The following is a 21,035-nucleotide window of genomic DNA, read 5'->3' on the forward strand; positions in this document are numbered from 1 at the left end:
CTAATTCGAACAATTTGCGTGGACGTTGGCCGCCGGCGTATGTGGACATCGCATGATTGTGTGCTAGTGAGATTGGTCGCTAGCGCTATTTCCTTAAAGGGCACATATAATGCTCGGACAACATCATATTAAGCTAATAAATGTATTATGAGCACAATGAAAATTGCTCCTTTTTTGAGAAAGTAAGTCGTTTAAAATTGATATTCCGCAAAACTAACTATAAGCAGTGAGTTCTTATATTGTATTTATTATGCATATAACCAATTTCCATGCCACTGGAATTAACCTTTTGTTGTGTATGTACTGCTCGTGAACTGTTCATAAGCATACGCCAGTGCTGCATTTGAAATCAATTTTGCTGCGAACGCTGAAAAGTGCCGTACGTGCCAACACTTTAGCAACAAAATCTGTCTTTTTTCAGGAGAAATACGAATAAAAAAATTGCAACGAGTGTCAACTTGTAATGCAATAATTATTTTCCTCGAATGGAGTTAAACTTATTTTTAAAATTATGCCCTTTAATCGGCTATTCGATGTTTTTTTGCAGGGAAAACGAGAGATACAGATAAAATTGTATTTTGCTTTCATATTTAAAAGAAACAAATATGACGTAATGAAATTGCAAAAATGAAAAGTGACTGGGATTTGGACCTCAGAATATCCTTCACCCCTCGGGATATTCCCCGGTTCCGACACAAAGATATTTCACAATACCCTCAAAACAACTGATGCACGGTCATTACTCTCTGACCAATGCCCCTGGAATGAAAGTGATATCTTTGATCTGACTGATTACTAATGTCATTATCAGTATAAAACCACCAGAATTCTTATTTTGTACCCGATTACGATAAAAATGCAGTCGCATGTCTACAGAAATAATATTATATAGTATAGTCCTAGGCATTCGTCAAACAGTAGCAACATTGTCGCTTAACATGATGACAGCACAATTCCGAACGGCGGCACTCGCCACTTTGACGCTGGCAATCGTCTTGGTTAATGCAAATCAAGGAAATGTGGGAGAGACACCATCATGGGGTGGGCCACCAGGCGGGCCGCACCGCAAACCAAACATAATCATTTTTAACGCGGATGACATGGGATGGGGTGATTTCTCTTCTTACGGCCATCCAACACAGGAGTGGGGTCCCGTAGATGATATGGCGTATGAAGGAATGCGATTTACGAGTTTTTACGCCGCTGCGTCTCTTTGTTCTCCTAGTCGATCGGCCCTTATGACAGGTTAGTATCTATAGGTTTCGTTCTTGGTCTCCAATGAAACCATTATAATTTCTCTCCTTAACTGCATTCTGGTGAATTTAAAAAAATGTAAACAAAAAATGGGCCTACTAATCCATTTATATAACTATGTTGACCATTATTTCTTGTTTTCATTTTGACGACAAGATACAAGATTATGGTAATTGAATTACAAGATCGTGCTAAAAATGATAATAATTGAATACTGTAGAACATAATCACAGGCTATTTCAGTTCCAAACAGCATCCTAGAAGGATATTAGGCGTTAGCTACCGAAAAACAACTAATTGTATGTATAATTCAATTTTTAAACATTTTTATACAACTTTCCATTCTTTGCAAAGTAAAATATTAGTCCATTGATCACCCAAATTATTTTTCACCAACACCTTCCGTCTACCGACGGCCTCTCATGAACCGACGGCCATCATGAGCAGTATGATAGTGTACGCATGCGTGACCAGACGAGTTTTACCCTACCAGTAAATTTTGCCTTAAATAAGGTAATTTAATATAAAATTTACTCCCCCCCCTATCATGAGTTTTTGGCTAGTGAAAATAAAACAATGTACCTTTTTGGACTCATAATTTACCAAAAATTTGAAAAGGTACCCTAAACAAGTTGTTCAGTTTCAGAAACCTACACTTATTCTTGAAAATCAATGTTTTTAGACCCTAAATGCGTCACTCGTGTAACTTGTCTTGCCTAATAAAACACCTCCTTTTCATTATTTGTTTTGGTCACGCATGCGTACAAACCATTTATATGAGTGCCCCCCCTCCTCCCCGGTGAACGCGTAGTAGGCCAACGTCTGCAGTCGGAAATTGGACTATATTGCGCGTTCATGAAAACAATAATTATTAATCTAATTTAATAATCTTCTTACGACCCCTCCCGACCCAGTGTAAGTTGTGTGGCCATGTGCTTAGAGGATATTGATTAATTTCAGTGGGTCATATGGAAACTTACTCAAGAACTGTACAAGTTAAAAGCACCTACTTTGGCAATTAGAAAATACTGTTGTGACATGATGCTTACATCAACGTCAGTTTTAATTTTCGAATGCCGTTTTTTCTGTTAAATTTGCTTGATGTTTAAATCTCGAGATATGTTTAGTTAACAACGAAAGGGTAAAATCACAATTTCGCCACTTTTACTAGGGAAGAGGGCTGTGTATGTATATCAATGATAGCATCAAGTTTATCAAGAGTTCCTTTTCGTGGAGGTTACTAATGTTACGTTGACGGGCGGAGGTCCACTTATCAGTAACCGTGTTCCGCGTTTGCGTTTTGGCAAATAAATAAAAATCATTGCATCGCATGTATCGCGTTTATTCATGAGGTTATGAATAACGTTTCATGTTGATTAACTGCGGTGTGCCAGGGAATACCAAAAAAGTATACCTTTGTTATATATAACACGTGTCGGGACAGGTTGTATTCTGTTATTGTTTATTACCTAGTGAAATATGATCCCAGTGAATTATGATCGCGATTATAGTATGATATCATAATCATTCATTCCAGGAAGAATGCCGGTACGAATTGGTGTATATGGTAGAGATAGAGTATTCTTGCCTAGTCATGTTGAAGGTTTGCCTCGGTATGAGGTTACCATAGCAGAAGCTTTGAAAGATGTGGGCTATGTTACCGGCATGGTTGGCAAGTGGCATCTAGGTTCGTATGTAATGTTATTTACTAAATCTGTCCATTGTCATTGTCGCATACTGACAAATAACCGATCTTTCTGTATGTGTAATCCTTTGCATTCTATTGCTTACAGGTGTATACTCTTAGGCCAATCAAATTAAGGACAATCGGGGACTAAGGTGGTACTACACCCCCTGATAAATGTTGTGACTAATTTTGCATTTGTCTCAAAAAATAACTGCACCAAAGGAATGTATATTATAGGGGCAAAGAATTCAATAACTTTGCTGAAATTTCAGCGATTCAATTAAGACGAGTGGTTCATTTTATTATGTTATTAAAGAAATGAGGTACATTCTAGATGTACATCTATCATAAATAATGTTACGCTTGTCTTGAGTCACTGAAATTCCAGTGTAGTAACTGGATTCCTTGCCCCTATAACAAACATAAACTTTTGTTACCAGTGTGTTATTATTTTTAGAGAAAAATGCAAAAATAGTCACAAATTATCAAGGGGTGTAGTACACCCTTAACCCACCACTGATTGCAACAGAAACCATTTAATCACCCTTCATTTCAGAAAAGTATATTAATAAAGAAAATGTCAAAAGTCCTCAAAAGTCCAAGTAGTTGAACAGTGCCTAATTTGCATGAATCCAAAATAGCCGCTTATGCTGGGGTGAAATGTCAAAGTTGGTTCAATCTTGAACTGCACGTATATACCCCAGCAGCGGTGGTTGGTGCCCTGGGGTTGCTGCAGCACGGAAAAGACAAGCCCGGAGAATACGTGTTCGTTTTCACCTTTTTCTTTTTAGATCTTGTTTAATGGTGTATACTGAATGAGTTATAATATTTTTAAATGAACAAATGCTTAGTTTCTCACAACTTTGGAAAACATTCGACAAGATCAGGCCCGTACGCAGGATTTTGTCTGGGGTGCTGATTTTGAAAAAGTGGACTTTTTTTTTCCAAGGGAGGGGGGGCACTTTTGTGAAAAGTGGACTTTTTTCCCAAAATTTTGACCATTTTTGACCAAAAAAGCGTAAAAAACATCTTTTTTTTGCTCGCTACGCTCGCAATTTGTGATATTTTGGGACTTTTTGTATACTTTTGCAAATTTGGGGTTGGGGGTGCGACGCACCAACGCACCAACCCCCCCCTGCGTACGGGCCTGGACAAGATGAGTTATTAGAAAACCAACTCACATAAAATTACGACGCATGTATTATGTTATCAATACTGTTGCCTTGTGTCTAGACTAGCGAGTTATTATCTTCTTATATAAACAAATGCATATTTGTCATGTAACATATGGCCAAATTCGTAGTGAGGCTGAACTAAATACTACAATTGTTTAGCTATGAAATAACTAAATTATGAGTAAATATAATGCTGAAAATAAAGTCATGATATAAGCATTCAGTGGTTTGTTCTTATTATTTGTTCTTTGGCAATTATAATATTCTCGAAGCGCTGTTCAATACTTATAGTCAAAATCAAAAGCATGCTGAATCAAAGTGACCCGCTAATAAGCTCTAGACCGCCAAATATCGTGTTTGTCGCCCTCTTGTGCCCAGATGTTTTTCCGCATAAGCGTTGGTCTCTATTCGCCAGCTCCTTGGTAACTGAATCACGCACCTTGGAATCAGTAGTACATGTCATAGAATTTTTTGTTGCGATCATTTCGATCGTGGTGCAGACCTCAAAAGCGTGATCCAGTTGACACAGTGATGATCGGATTACACATAACACTTCGCTGTCGGCTTGTGACAAAGGAGGGCGCGTAAATTAAATTTTAATTTTAATTTTGATAAATAAGAAAACAATTATTTAATTGATTAATAATGAATGAATGAATCAATGAGTGAATGAATGGATGGATGAATGTATGTCCAAGATGGCGACCGGTTCGGACGTGCCTCAACGTTCGTCCGACAACCTTCCAAAATTCCACCTTTGGATTTATCTATTGGTTGCTTATTTGGCATATACATCCGTCGTAGCTTCCGCCGTTAACGTTTGCGCAAATTGTGAGAAGATGGGGATAACTCAGGAGCTAAAAACTTCTTTCAAAGAGGCAATGCGATCTGGCCGTCTAAAAGCAAAAGAACACACGCTTCCGGATACCACAACAACCGGCATACGCAACCCGGACATGTATCCCACTGCCGAGAGTTTCGATCAGTTCACTGGGAAAATCTTGACTGATAATGAATGGTCTCAATTTGAAGGACTTCAATTCCAACTAAGAATCAACATTGCAAATGAACAACATGGTAAGAAACTGAACTTTTATCATCCCGACCCAATCAAATGGTGGAAACTCGTCAAAATTCTAACTTCAATTTTCATTTGGGGAGGTGAATTCCAAGAACAGAAAGCTAACTACGGTGGTGAATATAGCACGACTTTTCTTAAGTATGTGTACCGTATCATCTGCAAATTTCCTATCCCTGATATGGGGAATCGCTCAACACCCAATGCTGCCGTCAAAAACTGGTACATTAGAAAAATAAAATATGGTTTGGACTACATACGCAATAAAATCCAACCTAGTTTCAAGAGCAAAAATCAAAATGGCGTAAACGAAGAACCCAACCAAATTTCTAAGACTAAACTTACTGAACTCTGGAAATCGAACAAAAAACGGGCAATTGAAATCATCAAACATGATTGTATGGATAAGGCACAAGTGAAGTGTCCCGTCAACAAAGAACTAGTCACGGAGTTTTACTCTGAAGCCTTGTTCACACAGTCGGACTTAAACCACTTAATACCGGACTTAAATTACGTCGGTAATAGTATCGGGTATAAGTGGCAGTGTGAATGAGCGTCGGATATAACTATATCCGACGTAATGTGGTTTAAATCCGACAATTTAAATCCGAAGATGACCAGGGTTAAGAGCTGTTAAGACCGATCGAAACGTTACGATCGGTAATAGTAATTACGTGTGAACACTGAACAGCGCTTTTGGGCTGTCGGATATAACTGTGACCTTTCACCTTTCTGCGTGATTCAGCGTGAAGAACACTTCCGGGTTAAATTAAATCACTCGCGCAACTGATTTGAAGCAGAGTATAAATAGTGTGACCAGTGAGAGATAAAACAAAATCATCATGGATGCAGGTGCGAATATCAAACGCAATAGAGGAATGAACTGGCAAGAGAAGGAGACATTAGCTCTGCTGACCATTTCCGGTTAGTTATGACCGGTAATAGCTCGGATATAAACACGTCGGACATAGAGCTATTGCCGATTCGTCGTGTTCACACAGTCGGACTATTACCGGACTTAAATTACGTCGGTAATAGTATCGGATATAAGTGGCAGTGTGAATGAGCGTCGGATATAAAAAAAATTACTATATCCGACGTAATGTGCTTTAAATCCGACAATTTAAGGCTGAAGATGACCAGAGTTAAGAGCTGTTAAGACCGATCGAAACGTTACGTCCGGTAATAGTAATTACGTGTGGACACGCAGCACTATTGGGCTGTCGGATATAATTGTGAGTAGGCCTATATCACTCGCGGAAAATTTTAAGCAGAGTAATTTATGGTGCAGCTGCAAATATTAATATAAACTAGCGGGATGCAGGCCTTGCCGTTTAGATTTTAAAGGCGAGTGGTTAATCACTCGCTAGCATGATTGTAGGCGAGTGGTCGAATTTTCACAAATATCACTTATTTAGGAAATAATCAAGTAGAGTTTCTGTCTTGACACGGTATTTATGTACATTTATGTTGAAATGCGCGCGAAGCGCGCTAACATTTTTCACTTTCTAGGCTTGGAGGGAGTACAGCATCGATTAAATACTGAAATGGCTGATTCAGTGGCTGATTCAGTGGCTGATTTTGGGAGATTCGCAGCGAGTGATATTTAGTGTCTATGGCGAGTGGAAAATCGCTCACTAAAAATCGAGTTTGGGCGAGCGGTGGCGAGCGAGAGCGATCGCTCGCCTCAAACGGCAAGGCCTGGGGATACGATTATTTTTTTCGGGCATCACCGTTAGATGAGTAAATGGGAGCGTTCACTATAACAGGAAGAATTACTGAACAGGTAGAAAAATAGGGGGTGTCATAAAATATTTTTGATGACCAAAATGTAGGGAGTCACAACACAGCATGACTACAGATAGTGTGTTTATTTTATTCAAAAGACTGATGCCTGTTTTTTTTTTTTTTTTTGGGTGTAAACGGTGGGGGGGGGGTCATAAAATATTTGCTGCCGAAATAGGGGAGGTCGCAATTTTATTGAAGCCGACTTTTTGTAAATTTGGGACCCCCCCCCAAGAAAAAAATAGCATGATGATGGGAGTCAGTGTAATTTTTTTAATTTTGTCATTTTTCAAAGATGTCCACCATAGTAGGGCCTACATGTATAAAATGCGATATAGAGCTAAGTCTACTGTAAAATGGGACTACTTTGTCAAACTAAAATAATAATAATAATAATAATAATAATAATAATAATAATAATAATAATAATAATAATAACAATAGGCCTAACAATAATAATAATAATAATAATAATAATAATAATAATAATAATAATAACAATAGGCCTAACAATAATAATAATAATAATAATAATAATAATAATAATAATAATAATAATAATAATAATAATAGAACCTACATAAATACAAAATTGGTCTTAATTTTGGAACTTTTGAATTTGCATTTTTCTTACATGACATACCTACCGCATTGTCTGTAATTTGTTCTAAAGAGGGGCGTTTATTGAAAGTGAATTTTCAGTGAAAACATTTAAAATCGGGTTAAATTTTCTGATGATGCTCATGTAGAAAGAAGGGGTTTATGACCGGTAATAGGCTTTAACGGACATAACACGTCGGGCATACGCTGGCGAAGTTACGTCATTTATCGGATTAATTACCATAGCAATAGGTGAAAACAATTTTGAACATTTCGCGCTGTACTACAAGCAGGTTGCACTCATCACCTGTATGTCTGCAATCATAGATTGAATACAATACCGGTCTTTTCAAAGATACTAATCTTACAGGTGCAACTAATCAGCATGATTCACCTATTGCTATGGTAGTTAATCCGATTATTACGTAACTTCGCCAGCGTATCTCTATTGCCGACAAATGTGGACGCACTAAGGGATTAGCGGAAATATTTAATTCGATCGGACATAAGCCTAGATAAAATATTACCGGTAATAAGTGCATGTGTGAACACAGCTTGAGAAAAGCCGTCGTTTATTAGATGAATGGAACCCTGATTTGGCACCATGGAATGATCATCGTGATCAACTGAACTTAATTCCCCATCTCGACATGGATAATTTGAGTTTGACAATGCCGATTACAGAAGATGAAATCAAGCAAGTCCTCCGAGTGCACCAGGGTACGACCGTATTACTTATATTGACTATAAAATAAGCAATGTGATTAACGTCTTAAAATCAATATTTAACATATGTTTAAAAAACTGTAAAATACCTAGTGATTGGAAACATGCTATCATCAATTTAATTCCCAAATCAAGTGATGACTCAAGAGATTTGTCTGAATGGAGGCCTATCTCAAAACTTGTCACTATTTACAAAACGTTTATGATGGTTCTAGGCAAGCGTCTTATTCCGTGGATTGTTGAAACTAATAGACTTTCTCATAGTCAAAAGGGATGTTTACCACGTAATGGATTACAGGAATACGTTTTTTGTCTTAAAAACTCAATTACTGATTTCAGGCATCAATCTGGTAAATTGTATATTATGTTTCTGGACTTAGCAGACGCTTTTGGGAGTATTGATCATGAAATGATGGTCGATGCTTTAAAGGCCTATGGGTATCCTGATATAATTGTCGATTTAACTAAGGACATTTACACAGAATCTACATTTCAGGTTATTACGAATTCCGGTCTTACCGATCCAATTGTCAGACATAGAGGCATCATTCAGGGCTGCCCGTACTCTGTGATTGCAGGGGATCGACATATGGCTAAGGTGGTTATGTAATGACATGCAGCCGTCCATTCCCAATCAAGTTCAAGGGTATGTCGATGATATCGTTCTTGCTACCACTGACGAAGCCTCTATGACTGACATGGCAGAACTTTTTCTTAACCATTCTGGTATGAACATTAAGCATCGCAAGTGTGCTATTTTACATGGCCAAAGATCTGGTAACAACTGGTACCGTAGGGATGATACAAGTACTATTCAAATTGAAATTCAAGGTGATGAGATACCAAAACTGGGCAAATCTGGTAAATATCAATATTTGGGCCATGACATCAGTTTGGATGGTAAATCTAACCAGTCTCAAGTTGCTGATATATTTACTTCTCTTTCTCAAATTTTGGTCAAAATCGATTCGTCTTTACTTCCTATTGTGGCCAAATTGGAGGCGATCAATATCATGGTTATGTCTAAATTGAACTTTTACCTTAGCAATGTAACCATGTCACTTTCTCAGCTTACTGTTTTGGAAGATGAAATTGTTAAGTTTATTAGATCTTGGCTTGGTATAAATAACTCCAGTAATAGGGACATCATGTTTATTCCTAGAAAGTTTGGGGGATTAGGTATTATCAATCCTACTACCACGTACATTGCTAAAAAGATTTCGTTTCTGTTATCGACTTTGAACTCTGGTGATCCTCAAACAAGACATAGTGCACGCTCATCACTTGAGCTACATATGAAAAAGAGTAAAGTGGACATGAACAATATTGAATCTTCATTTGCTGGCTATTGTACTGATGAAAACGGTAGATTGATTAAGCAATGTGCGGTTAATTGGCCTAAATCGGTCTGGATCGAGCTCAATGAATTGTGCATGCGTGAAGGCCTGAGGTTGGAGATGTCTGGTGACGAGTACGTATATATCTCCTCCCTTGATAATGAAGTGGCTATTGTTTTGCGCAATCAATCTACCACATTCAATCATATCAAAAACCAGCATTTGGATAACCGTATCACTAGGTTTAAGACTAAGATATCTCAAGGTAGAATTCTAAACACACCTTGCATCAATTTGCAAATCTCGAACAATTATCTCACCAATACTGCTATTGCTGATAATCTGGTCAAGTTCATCCTTAAGACACGTCTTCAACTTCTTGAATGTAATTCTCTGTTGCACTGTTATTATCCTCGTGTTTATCCTAAGTCATGCTTACTATGTAACAACCCATTTGACACTGCTTCTCATGTTCTCAATGGTTGCATGATTTTCAATAACATGTACATCAAGCGTCACGACAGGATCGTTAACCACATTCATTCTGAACTCACTAAGACCCGTCCTCAGCTCATTGTGTATGTAAACAAGATAATTACAGGCAACATGCTGAATTCCAACTCGACACAGCTTTATGCTAATGTTATTCATAGTAAACCGGACTTACTCATCCTTGATGAACAGTTGAAAAGGGCTTATATTGTTGAAGTTTCATCTCCGTACGACGCTTTTATTGATCAATGTTATAATACCAAATTTACTTATTACAGTCCTTTGTGTGAACTGATCACTCTCGACACGAATTATTCATGCAAAATCGTCATCATCATCATTGGTTCTACAGGGTGTGTCCACAAAAACGTGGTGCCTGGGTGAAAAATACTTGGGTTTGACACCCGGAGGAGCAAAGCCATTGCTAAGTATTTGAGCACCAGCGCTGCCATTGGCTCAAAAATTGTATGGCAAATGCGTGTTGGTGCGGTCAATGCACAGCGCTAGTTTGTTTTCGCCCTTCTGGTTGTCATTTACTTGGCTATGGGTTTGCTCTTCACCATGGTTTAAAGTTTTTTGCTTTTCATGTGTTTTCCATGGCTTCACACTTTTTGCTTGTAATTAGATTTTGAATTTGCCGCCTGCTCTGCGAGCTTATGTGGCGTTCTCTGTATTTTGTATATTATTGCAGTTGTCTAATAAAATATTTGAATTATGTATGTATAAATGAATGAATGAATGAATGAATGAATGAATGAATGAATGAATGAATGAATAGTTACTATTATAAGCGACATCAACAGCCAAGATTTTATAAGTCTGCGAGCGTCGTATATTTACAAAAATATTGCATAAGCCGTTACGTAATAAGTCAGACGATATAATAAATTTTGTTTCTCTCTAACATCAGGGGTTAATGCGAACAGCGCAACAGATGGGGAACATATGCCTCACAATCATGGCTTTGACTACGTGGGCACAAACCTACCGCTGAGCAATGCTTGGCAGTGTGATGAAGAACACGTAAGATACTTTTTATATATATTTTCACAATGCATGTGTGCAAGTGGCTTTACTGTCCTATGTAATATGTGGGAGAAGATGCATTTTAAAGGTATTTCGTTTTATACCGGAAATTACCTTTTAATGACCTTTGACCCCCAAAAAATTCCATATATGGTCAATTCCAGCGAAAGTGGGACAACATCTATGTTAACTTTCCACTTTAAAATGTCATTAATAAAGGAAATCACGTTATTGATGGAGCATATCATGTCACGTCCAATGTGCTCTCTTTGTGCATATAGGCCTTTACTAGCAAGTCATACCAGGGGACAAGTTATGATGGCTTAAATGAATTGTCGTTACCCACGAATTCAAAAGATAAAGCACCATATATGTCATTGAATGTCCTTCAATCAAATTGAAATTATTACCGTTACAAAGACGTTTGCGTGATCTCTCATCATATGTAAAACGATTGAATTCCACCAAAGTTTGTGGACTCTAGAGGCCATTAAGTCAATTTGGCTAATAATTTTGTTATCCGCGTATCAAAAATAAAATGATCGTTCTGAAAAATGTTAAGTGAATATGCCATAAATGACTATATCATGAAACGAAGTTTCGTTCTATAATTCTGAGGTCCAAGTGATTATTTTATGCAAATACGTTTTACCCATAAAATTCCATAAAATCAAATTTGACGTTACCCACGTATCAACTGTTACCCACGAGTCCAGCAAATATAATTGCCATAACTTAAATTAACATTTAATGACTTAACTGATTTTAGTTTGACAAGCGCTTAAAATTGTAAATCGTAAAAATACGTTCACCGCTTCAAAAAAGAATCTACGACGGTTTAAACTTTTGTTACCCACGAATCCCGAATAGATGCTAACCTTGAAAAACAAGGTGATTGTTTATTTTAAGTTTAAATCAGCACATATTCAAGCCATGGGCATGCTATAATTTTTACAGTACTTACAGTTTATGCACCTAAGAAACGCAAACCCCAAACGGTACTATAGTACTTATAGCTTTACCCACGAATTCGGCGTTACCCACGAATCCAAGGATTTACTCGTAAATTATATGTTTCTTATGCATCTTAATATTTTGAAAACATGCGTAACAAAACAGTTTAATAGCGTCCTCTTGAAGGTATACTGAAGCTGTGTCATGTGGTTTTGATTGATTATCCTAAATTACCATTTTTGGGGTAAATGCAATTGGTTAGAGAAACGGGAATCATTGAAACACAATGGAGGAATAACCGCATGATGGTTTCCAACCTTCTGTAATATTTTTTTTTTTTTTGCCTACCAATACATACCTTCAAATATGTGTTACCCACGAACATTTTGGTTACCCACGAATCCCTACTTAAATTATAGTTAACAATGTATTGATAGTGTTTTAGTTCATAGGAACTGTCAAACACGAGTTAATAGAATATTGCTGCATGAAAATATGGAATGATTTTACTAAAATAATAATATAAAACTGTTTGCTCTGTCTATTTGAATTTGGCAACTTCATTATTCTCAAAATTAAAATTCCCAAAATACCATAATGATCCATTCTAAATATTCCATGTAGTTTGTATTTTGATTAAAATTCATTTTAGTGCCATTACAGCCTGCATTATTGACATGCGGAAAAGTATGTTTTATTTTAATTTTAAAAAATACTAGGAAATGCTATTTTCCAGACGCTGTTACCCACGAATCCATCCGAGATCCTCATCCTGCGACGAAATACAAAATCTAACTTTATATTTATATGAAGCATTTATTCTAATCTTTCGAAAAAATACAGTAATGTTAAATGACAGTCACTTTGGAAAGAGTTCGAAGAATTGACACAATCTTAACTGTACACCTGGTTCTTTCTTAAAATTTGTAATAACCAAAATATTTCTTTGTAGATATATGTAATAAAATTATATTTTACGTTCAAAGTCTTCACCGATGTTTAGTGTATATGAGTCACACATAAAATATTGAAAGATATTAAAGAAAGTGAAATTTTATGGCGTACAACAGGTGAAAAAGGCTTGAATTCGTGGGTAACATGCATATGCGCATTTATCACTTTATTTGGTCTAGCAAGAAAAGTTATTTTTCAATCCGATGGCACTTGATGATAAAGGTATTTCGTTTTATACCGGAAATGACCCCTTAATGACCTTTGACCCCAAATAAAAAATACCATTATATACATTGCTTAAACACAATTCATTTGTGAACATACCATCACTGTCCTATGTTTTTCTTAGCTTATAAAATTTTATGAAGATATTTCGATTTATACCGGAAGTGGTCCCTTAATGACCTTTGACCCCAAATCTGTGTACACCACATTGACACTGGGTAATAACAATGCATGTGTGCAAGTGGTGTCACTGTCCTACGTAATTTGTGGGAGAAGATGCATTTTAAAGGTATTTCGTTTTATTCCGGAAGTGACCCCTTAATGACATTTAGTAAAAAAAATACCACATATACATTTGGTAACTGCAACTCTTACTCACGGCTGTGTAAGAAAGGCTGTGTAAATATAAAGGCATTGAATAATGAATAATTGAATTTCCGTGAAGATTTAAACTCGTTACTTAAAATACCAAGACACTTGTGGAGTGCTTCACCATACCTCAGTTTTAAGGGGATACCAAAACCAGTTTCCAGTAAAAATTACCCATCCAATTTTTGATATATTTCATTTCGTTTATTATAGTGGCATATGAAAAATGGACCAACGTTATTGTGTTTGCTGTATAAGAACGCCACCATTTATCAACAGCCATACTCGCATTACAAAATGAGTGAAACTTTCGTAAATGAGGCTACTGGTTTCATGAGGGACGCTCAGCAACAACGTAAACCGTTCTTTCTGTATTACGGCACCGCGCAGACCCATGTAGATATGTATAGTAATGAAGGCTTTAGAGGATCATCTAAAGAGGTAATAACAAGACGCAAGGGACATCATAACCGCTCTATTAATAATTGGCAAACAAAAATATTATTGTTTTATTACTTTATTTATAACATTCTGCCGAGGCAAATCCCGATAGTGCTCAGAGGCTACTAAATTACAGGGATGCCAACCGAATATGAAGGGACAGGGATGAGGGAGAGGGCCAATTTTAGAAGCAGGAGGAAAACCAGAGCACCCAGAAAAAGAGCAAGGGTCGGCAAGCAAACTCACATGTGGCAAAGCGGGAAATTCAACCAGGGCCGCAGTGGTGAGAAGCGAGTGCGAAGACCATCCTCTTATGGTCGAACCCTAGTCGCAGGTTTGAACCCTGGTACCTTGTACGCTCACGTGAAAAATTTGAGTTAGCTTGAAACTCCCCCGGATAATGAACTTACTGCTAATTGTCTCGTTGTAGCCCGTACGAAACTCGGGGAGCTTATCCTGGTTGCGAAGGTTATTTGTGGAATGTCTAGGGTATGCGCTTTTGAAGCTGCAAAGTCCCTGGGTTGTTGTTAAATGGTTTATGGAATGGTGTAAAGTGTGCTGAGGTTTGTGGTTCAACGTCTAGCGTTGTCCTTGCGCGTAGCGCACTATAAATCACTGCGCTTTTGTATGGTTATGGTGTCCCTTACACCTTTCGCCTTACAGCCGTTTGTTCGTATGAACACTCCAACCTAGTCACCTCACTAAAATGATCATATTAATCATTCTACAACTGGTCTTAAAATGATCATATTTAGTGCAGTGATATCTCCATCTTTTTGTTTATTTAAGGTTATAAAAGTTGTTTTTTTTTTTCGTTTTTTGGCAATCGTGGTAGCTATTGTTTGTTTTATTTTGTTTTTTTAACTCTGTGGGCAACCTTGATGGCTATTGCTTTTTTTTAAAATAGTGCTGCGTGCAACCCTGATGACTATTTCTTTTTGTAGTTTGCCTTGTTTTTTCAGCCTCCTCCTCCGCTACACCAGGATGCTTTAACCTAAAAAATTTATTCATTTATATATTTTATTTTGTCAAAATATAGTTTCAAAAACTCAATAACAACAGATGGTGCTATTTATAGTGTAGGCTAATTATTTACGACCATTCTATCTATCTAGGCTATGTCAATCCACTGTTGGATGTAGCCTTCCTCATGATCACTCCAGATATTTCTATCTACTGCTACTCTCGCCCATGTTGTGACAATATGATGTTATTTCATCTCTCCACGTCCTCTTCTGTCTACCTCTTCATCTTTTTCCCATTCTTGGTTGCCATTCTAGCAATCTCTTTGTCCATCTTTTATAATTTTTTGTGGCAACATGTCCAGCCCATTTCCATTTTTATTGTTTGATTTTTATCAAACTTTCTGGTCAGCTGTCTGATGGTTGAGCACCTTACTTTGTCTAGCAGTGAGATGTTTAACATTTGCCTTTCCATTGGTCTTTGGGCAGATTAATATTTAGTTAATGACCATTACATTGAGTATATATACTTTCCTTCTGAGTGACATAGGTATATTTTTATTGCATAAGATTTATTTTTGTCTTCCAAAGCAGCTCCATCCTGCTTTTATCCTTCTCAATACTTCTTCCTTAGAACAATCCTTTAACCTCAGTGTTTGGCCCAGATATTTATACTCCGCGGCCGCAACTCTTTCAATTTCCTGGTCTTCAATGATGATCTTTTCATCTGTTGCCAAATTTGTCATGTATTTTGTTTTCCTTAGGGCATTTTCGATCCCACCTTCTTGCTGTCGTTATTGAAGTCAGTAAGTTGTGTTTGCATGTCCTTCACTGTTGAGGTAGTAGAGGCAACGCCATCTGCAAATCGGAGGTCTGTAAATTTTTCTCCATCAACATTGATACCTATTTCATCCAAAGGTAGCTTTTTGAAGATAGCCTCCATAGCTGTCTTTGGTATCTCCTTGTTTAACTCCTCTGGATATCTTAACAATTTCAGAAACGTCACTATCCAGATGGATTCGAGATGTTGCATTATATATCCTCCAGAATACAAACATACCCTTCATTTATACCTATTTCTCTCAGTGCTTGGAAGAGATCATGATGTTCTATAGAATCAAATGCTTTCTCGTAATCAATGAATCCAATACATAGGTCAAGTTGATATTCTTTTGATTTTTCAATGAGTTGGTTTATTGCAGGTTGGTGGTCCATGGTTGAGAAACCTTCTCTAAAACCCGCCTGCTCTCGTGGTTGATTATTATTATTATTATTATTATTATTATTATTATTATTATTATTATTATTATTATTATTTGTGTTATTATTATTATTATCATTATTATTATTATTATTGTTGTTGTTGTTGTATTCATTGTTAGGACGTTATGGTGACAATGTACGAGAAATGGCGTGGACGGTTGGTGCTATAATGGACGAAGTAAAGCGTATGGGAGAAGATTTTAACACCCTCGCCATCTTCACATCTGATAATGGTCCACTTATAAACGTTTGCAATGAAGGAGGCGATGCAGGAATTTTGAAAGGTAAGCGACTATATGAAGACGTTTAAGATTCTTTTGAAATGTCGATTAACTCTTAGCCTTCAGTATCTAGGGGCTTCACGTCAGAGTGAATAGAATAAATTATCTTAAACAGTGCAGTAATTACTAATGAACGGTACTTCGCAAACTTCATGGACGCAACACAAAAGTGCACAATCAGGACATAAGCCACTCAGTTATGAAATTGTCCCACAAAGTGGAATTATTATTTGTTTAAGCAGTGGATCGCATGTTGTCGTAGTTTCAATGTGTTGGTTCCAATTAAAACGTTGAGCCGCTTCCTAATACGATCAAATTAAAGCCATAATGTACGAACCACAAACTGCTCAAATAATATTATTAATACTAAAGTAACTGCCGGGAAAAGTTCCTGTCCATTTGAAGCTGAAATAACAAGGTAAAGTAAAAGAAACTCCACTGGCGATTTCGGCCGTTTTTACATGGAGTTATATTGGTGGGGGGGGGGGTAAATAATTATGCTTTATGTCAAAATGGCTCTGTTGACATACAAATACAAACATTTGGATGTAAGTTTGGACATGTGTAAACATTACGAATATTCTTTAAAAAAAACAGGTTTGAAAGAAAATCATATTATAAGATCGTACATCATGCTCACGTATAGACCTACACTTATATTATCAAATTATTTTATTGTATTGTCTGACAGGTGGAAAGATGAATTTCTGGGAAGGTGGCGTTCGTGTTCCCGGTATCTTCCGTTGGCCAGGTCATATTAAAGCAGGAATTACCACCGATTTTGTGGCAAGCCAAATGGATATCTTTCCAACGTTAATGACTATCGTCGGAGGTTCTGTGCCTGATGACAGGATAATTGACGGTCAGGACATTTCGTCAACACTCTTCAAATGGTTGCCCGAACCTCAACCGGAGCCCACGAGCAAACTTCTAAATCGAAACCATCCAGGCAATGAACCTCGTATGCTGGTATGGTATTGCCAAGATAATCTGTACATAGTCCGATATGGTAGTCACAAGTTCCATTTTTTGACCCAGAGAGTCTGGACAAAGGAGGCCAATTTCAATGAACCAGGACGATGTGGGGACGGGGGCTTTCCATTTCAGCAAAATACCCACTGTGGTCCTTGTCGTTTAGATAATCCAGAATGTGTCTCACAACACGACCCTCCAATAATGTACAACCTAGACCAGGATCCCAATGAAGCATACCCTTTGGACGTTTCCCTTCCCCATCACAAGGCTGTTTTAGATGAAATGATGCCAAAATTACAGGCATTTCAAGCGTCTTTGGTCATGGGTACTCCTTTACTAGATGTCCGAGATAATGCTGTATGGCCATGTTGTGATGGGTCTTTCCCAAACTGCGGATGTAACTATCAATATTTAGGCCCAGTCCCACCGCCAGGAGATGTTTCTCAAAGCTCAAAAGAATTTCTAGATATGATGATTGACCCTGCGAATGATAATTACATTTTGTAGACCTTGGATGTATCTCAACTAGGTTCATAATAAGCGTTTGCTTATCGTACATCTCATTGTCTCTTCTTATCATCACTTACCGTTTTTACCTCTTTACAAGCCGACGACGAACGTCGGCTTGTACTGTCTTCTTCCAATTCTTCTTCTTACAAGCCGACGTCAAACGTCGGCTTGTGCTGTCTCTTCTCAATTCTTTCTTCTTTCTTTCTTTCTTTCTTTCTTCTGGCAACCGCAATCAACTGCATGTAGCTCCGCAAGGGATTGACAGATTTCAACCAAAGTTGACCCAAATGACCATTGGGCTAGGCCAAACCTTCCATTTGACTTTGACCTCGCTGTGACCTTTGACCTAGCTATAATGGTCAAAATGTGATTTCACAAAAAATGCTACTCCTTCCACAAATTTCATGCGATGGGGACATGGTTATATCATGTGACTCGACTTTAGTCGGTGTCTATAGGGTGTGCTCAGATAAGAGGTCAAAGGTCATTAAGGGGTCATTTCCGGTCAAAGTCTAAAAATATTCAAAAATCACTGTCTTTACAAATTACATAGCAGAGAGTCGCCATTAGCACACATGCATTGCTACTAGCCAGGGTCTTTAGGATGCCTACAGTTTTGTGGTCAAAGGTCATTAAGGGGTTACTTCCGGTCAAAAACCAAAATTATCAAAAATGTTCAAAAATTTTTTATCTCAAAATGTAAACAGACCAGAATAATATAACCAACATACAATAATTAGTGTTACCTGATGTATGCACGGTATTTTTATTTTGGGGGTCAAAGGTCATTAAGGGGTCACTTCCTGTTTTTAGCTAGATAACTTCAAGAATTTTTATTTCAACAACTGAACATAGTAGAATTTTTTAATTTAAACTGGAACAATGCATTTTGTCGGTGTATATAAGGTTTTTTTTCCCATTGAGGTCAAAGGTCATTAAGGGGTCAAAAGGTCAATCAAAATTTAAAAAAATCAAAATCCATGTATAAGTTCCGATTAAGCTGAAATTCACCAGGAATATTTCTTATGACATCCTAAGCACAATGCAAGAGCAGTTGACCCCATCCGTAACCCAGGGGACAAGATATAAGGGTCAAATTGCGGCTTGTATTCAACGTCTGTTGACTCTAGTTCTTTCTTTCCTCTGGCAACCTCGTGACATTTTGCGTGACTTGCCACGTTTCGCCCTAGCTCTCTTATGCTTTGACAGATTTCAACCATACTTGAGCCTGGACTGAACCTTCCATTTGACTTTGACCTTGCTGTGACCTTTGACCTAGCTATAATGGTCAAAAATGTGATTTCACAAAAAATGCTACTCCTTCCACAAATTTCATGCGATGAGAACATGGTTATATCATGTGACTCGACTTTAGTCGGTGTCTATAGGGTGTGCTCAGATAAGGGGTCAAAGGTCATTAAGGGGTCATTTCGGTCAAAGTCTAAAAATATTCAAAAAATCACTGTCTTTACAAATTACATAGCAGAGAGTCGCCATTAGCACACATGCATTGCTACTAGCCAGGGTCTTTAGGATGCCTACAGTTTTGGGGTCAAAGGTCATTAAGGGGTTACTTCCGGTCAAAAACTAAAATTATCAAAAATGTTCAAAAAAATCTCTTAATGTAAACAGACCAGAGTAATATAACCATCATACATGAATCAGTGCTACCTGATGTATGCATGGTATTTTTATTTTGGGGGTCAAAGGTCATTAAGGGGTCACGTCCTGTTTTTAGCTAAATAATTTTAAGAATTTTTATCTCAACAACTGAACATAGTAGAATTTTTTAATTAAAATTGGAACAATGCATTTTGTAGGTGTACGTAAGGTTTTTTTTTCATTGAAGTCAAAGGTCATTAAGGGGGTCAAAAGGTCAATCAAAAATTAAAAAAAAATCAAAATCCATGTATAAGTTCCGATTAAGCTGAAATTCACCAGGAATATTTCTTATGACATCCTAAGCACAATGCAAGAGCAGTTGACCCCATCCGTGACCCAAGGGTCAAGTTATAGGGGTCAAAGGTCAAATTTCGAAATTGGTCCAATCGAACTCAAATTCAACAGGAATTATTCTTACGACATTCTAAACATGTTAAATATATTTATGACCCCAAAGGTCAAAGTTTAGGGGTCAAAGGTCAAATTTCTAAATTGCTCAAACTTGACCCATTAACAGGTCGGCTTGTGTGTCATGTCTCGCATGACTTTCTATATAGCTCTTGTTTCTCCTTGTCTCTTGGTTATTGCATTTTAATGAATAAAACTGAAGTACACTGATCATCATTAGGTGTGAGGGTATCAACACAACATTCTTTGCAGAATAGGTGAATTTTAATATTTTCGTTGATATTCTGTATATATTTCTTTTACATCACATTGCTTATTTAATTTCTTATCATTTTGTTATCTTATCAATCATTTAAAATTTCTGCCTGCTTTTGACATTTATTGCATGAAACGTAATTTTTCTAATCATGTCGCTGGGTATAGGACCTGATATTGTAATTTAACTTCTGAAATGCAAAACCTCATAGATTTTTGGTAATAGTAACAAAACCGCTACATACAGTCAAATCAAGTTTTGAGAAATGATCGTAATGTTATGTCTCAACACGATCCTCCATTAATATACAACCTACACCGGGAACCCTATGAAGCATACCCTTTGGACGTGTCCCTTACCCCATCACAAAGCTGTTTTAGATGAAATGATGCCCAAATTGTAGGCGTTCCAAGCGTCTTTGTTCATACCTCCTCCATTACTAGATCCCCGAGATAATGCTGCATGGTCATGTTGTGATGGGTCCTTCCCAATCTGCGGATGTAACTATCAATATTTGGGACCAGTCTCACCACCAGGAGATGCTTCTCAGGGCTCAAAAGAATATCAAGATAATTTATGATGATTGACCCTGAGAATGATAATTACAGGTGGTAT

At 37.3% G+C, this 21,035-nt stretch overlaps 1 protein-coding gene across 1 annotated transcript; it reads left to right on the forward strand.

The window, feature by feature from the left end:
* Window positions 1-941: 941 nt before the first annotated feature.
* On the forward strand, window positions 942-18,091 carry LOC140169536 (arylsulfatase-like). The gene is made up of 5 exons (XM_072192798.1): window positions 942-1,245; window positions 2,792-2,941; window positions 4,921-5,193; window positions 16,448-16,612; window positions 17,301-18,091. Exons 1-5 carry the CDS (start codon window positions 942-944, stop codon window positions 18,089-18,091), a joined length of 1,683 nt encoding a protein of 560 aa, XP_072048899.1.
* Window positions 18,092-21,035: the final 2,944 nt, after the last annotated feature.

This window comes from Amphiura filiformis, chromosome 14, assembly GCF_039555335.1.
Source record: "Amphiura filiformis chromosome 14, Afil_fr2py, whole genome shotgun sequence".
Taxonomy (NCBI): Eukaryota; Metazoa; Echinodermata; class Ophiuroidea; order Amphilepidida; family Amphiuridae; genus Amphiura; species Amphiura filiformis.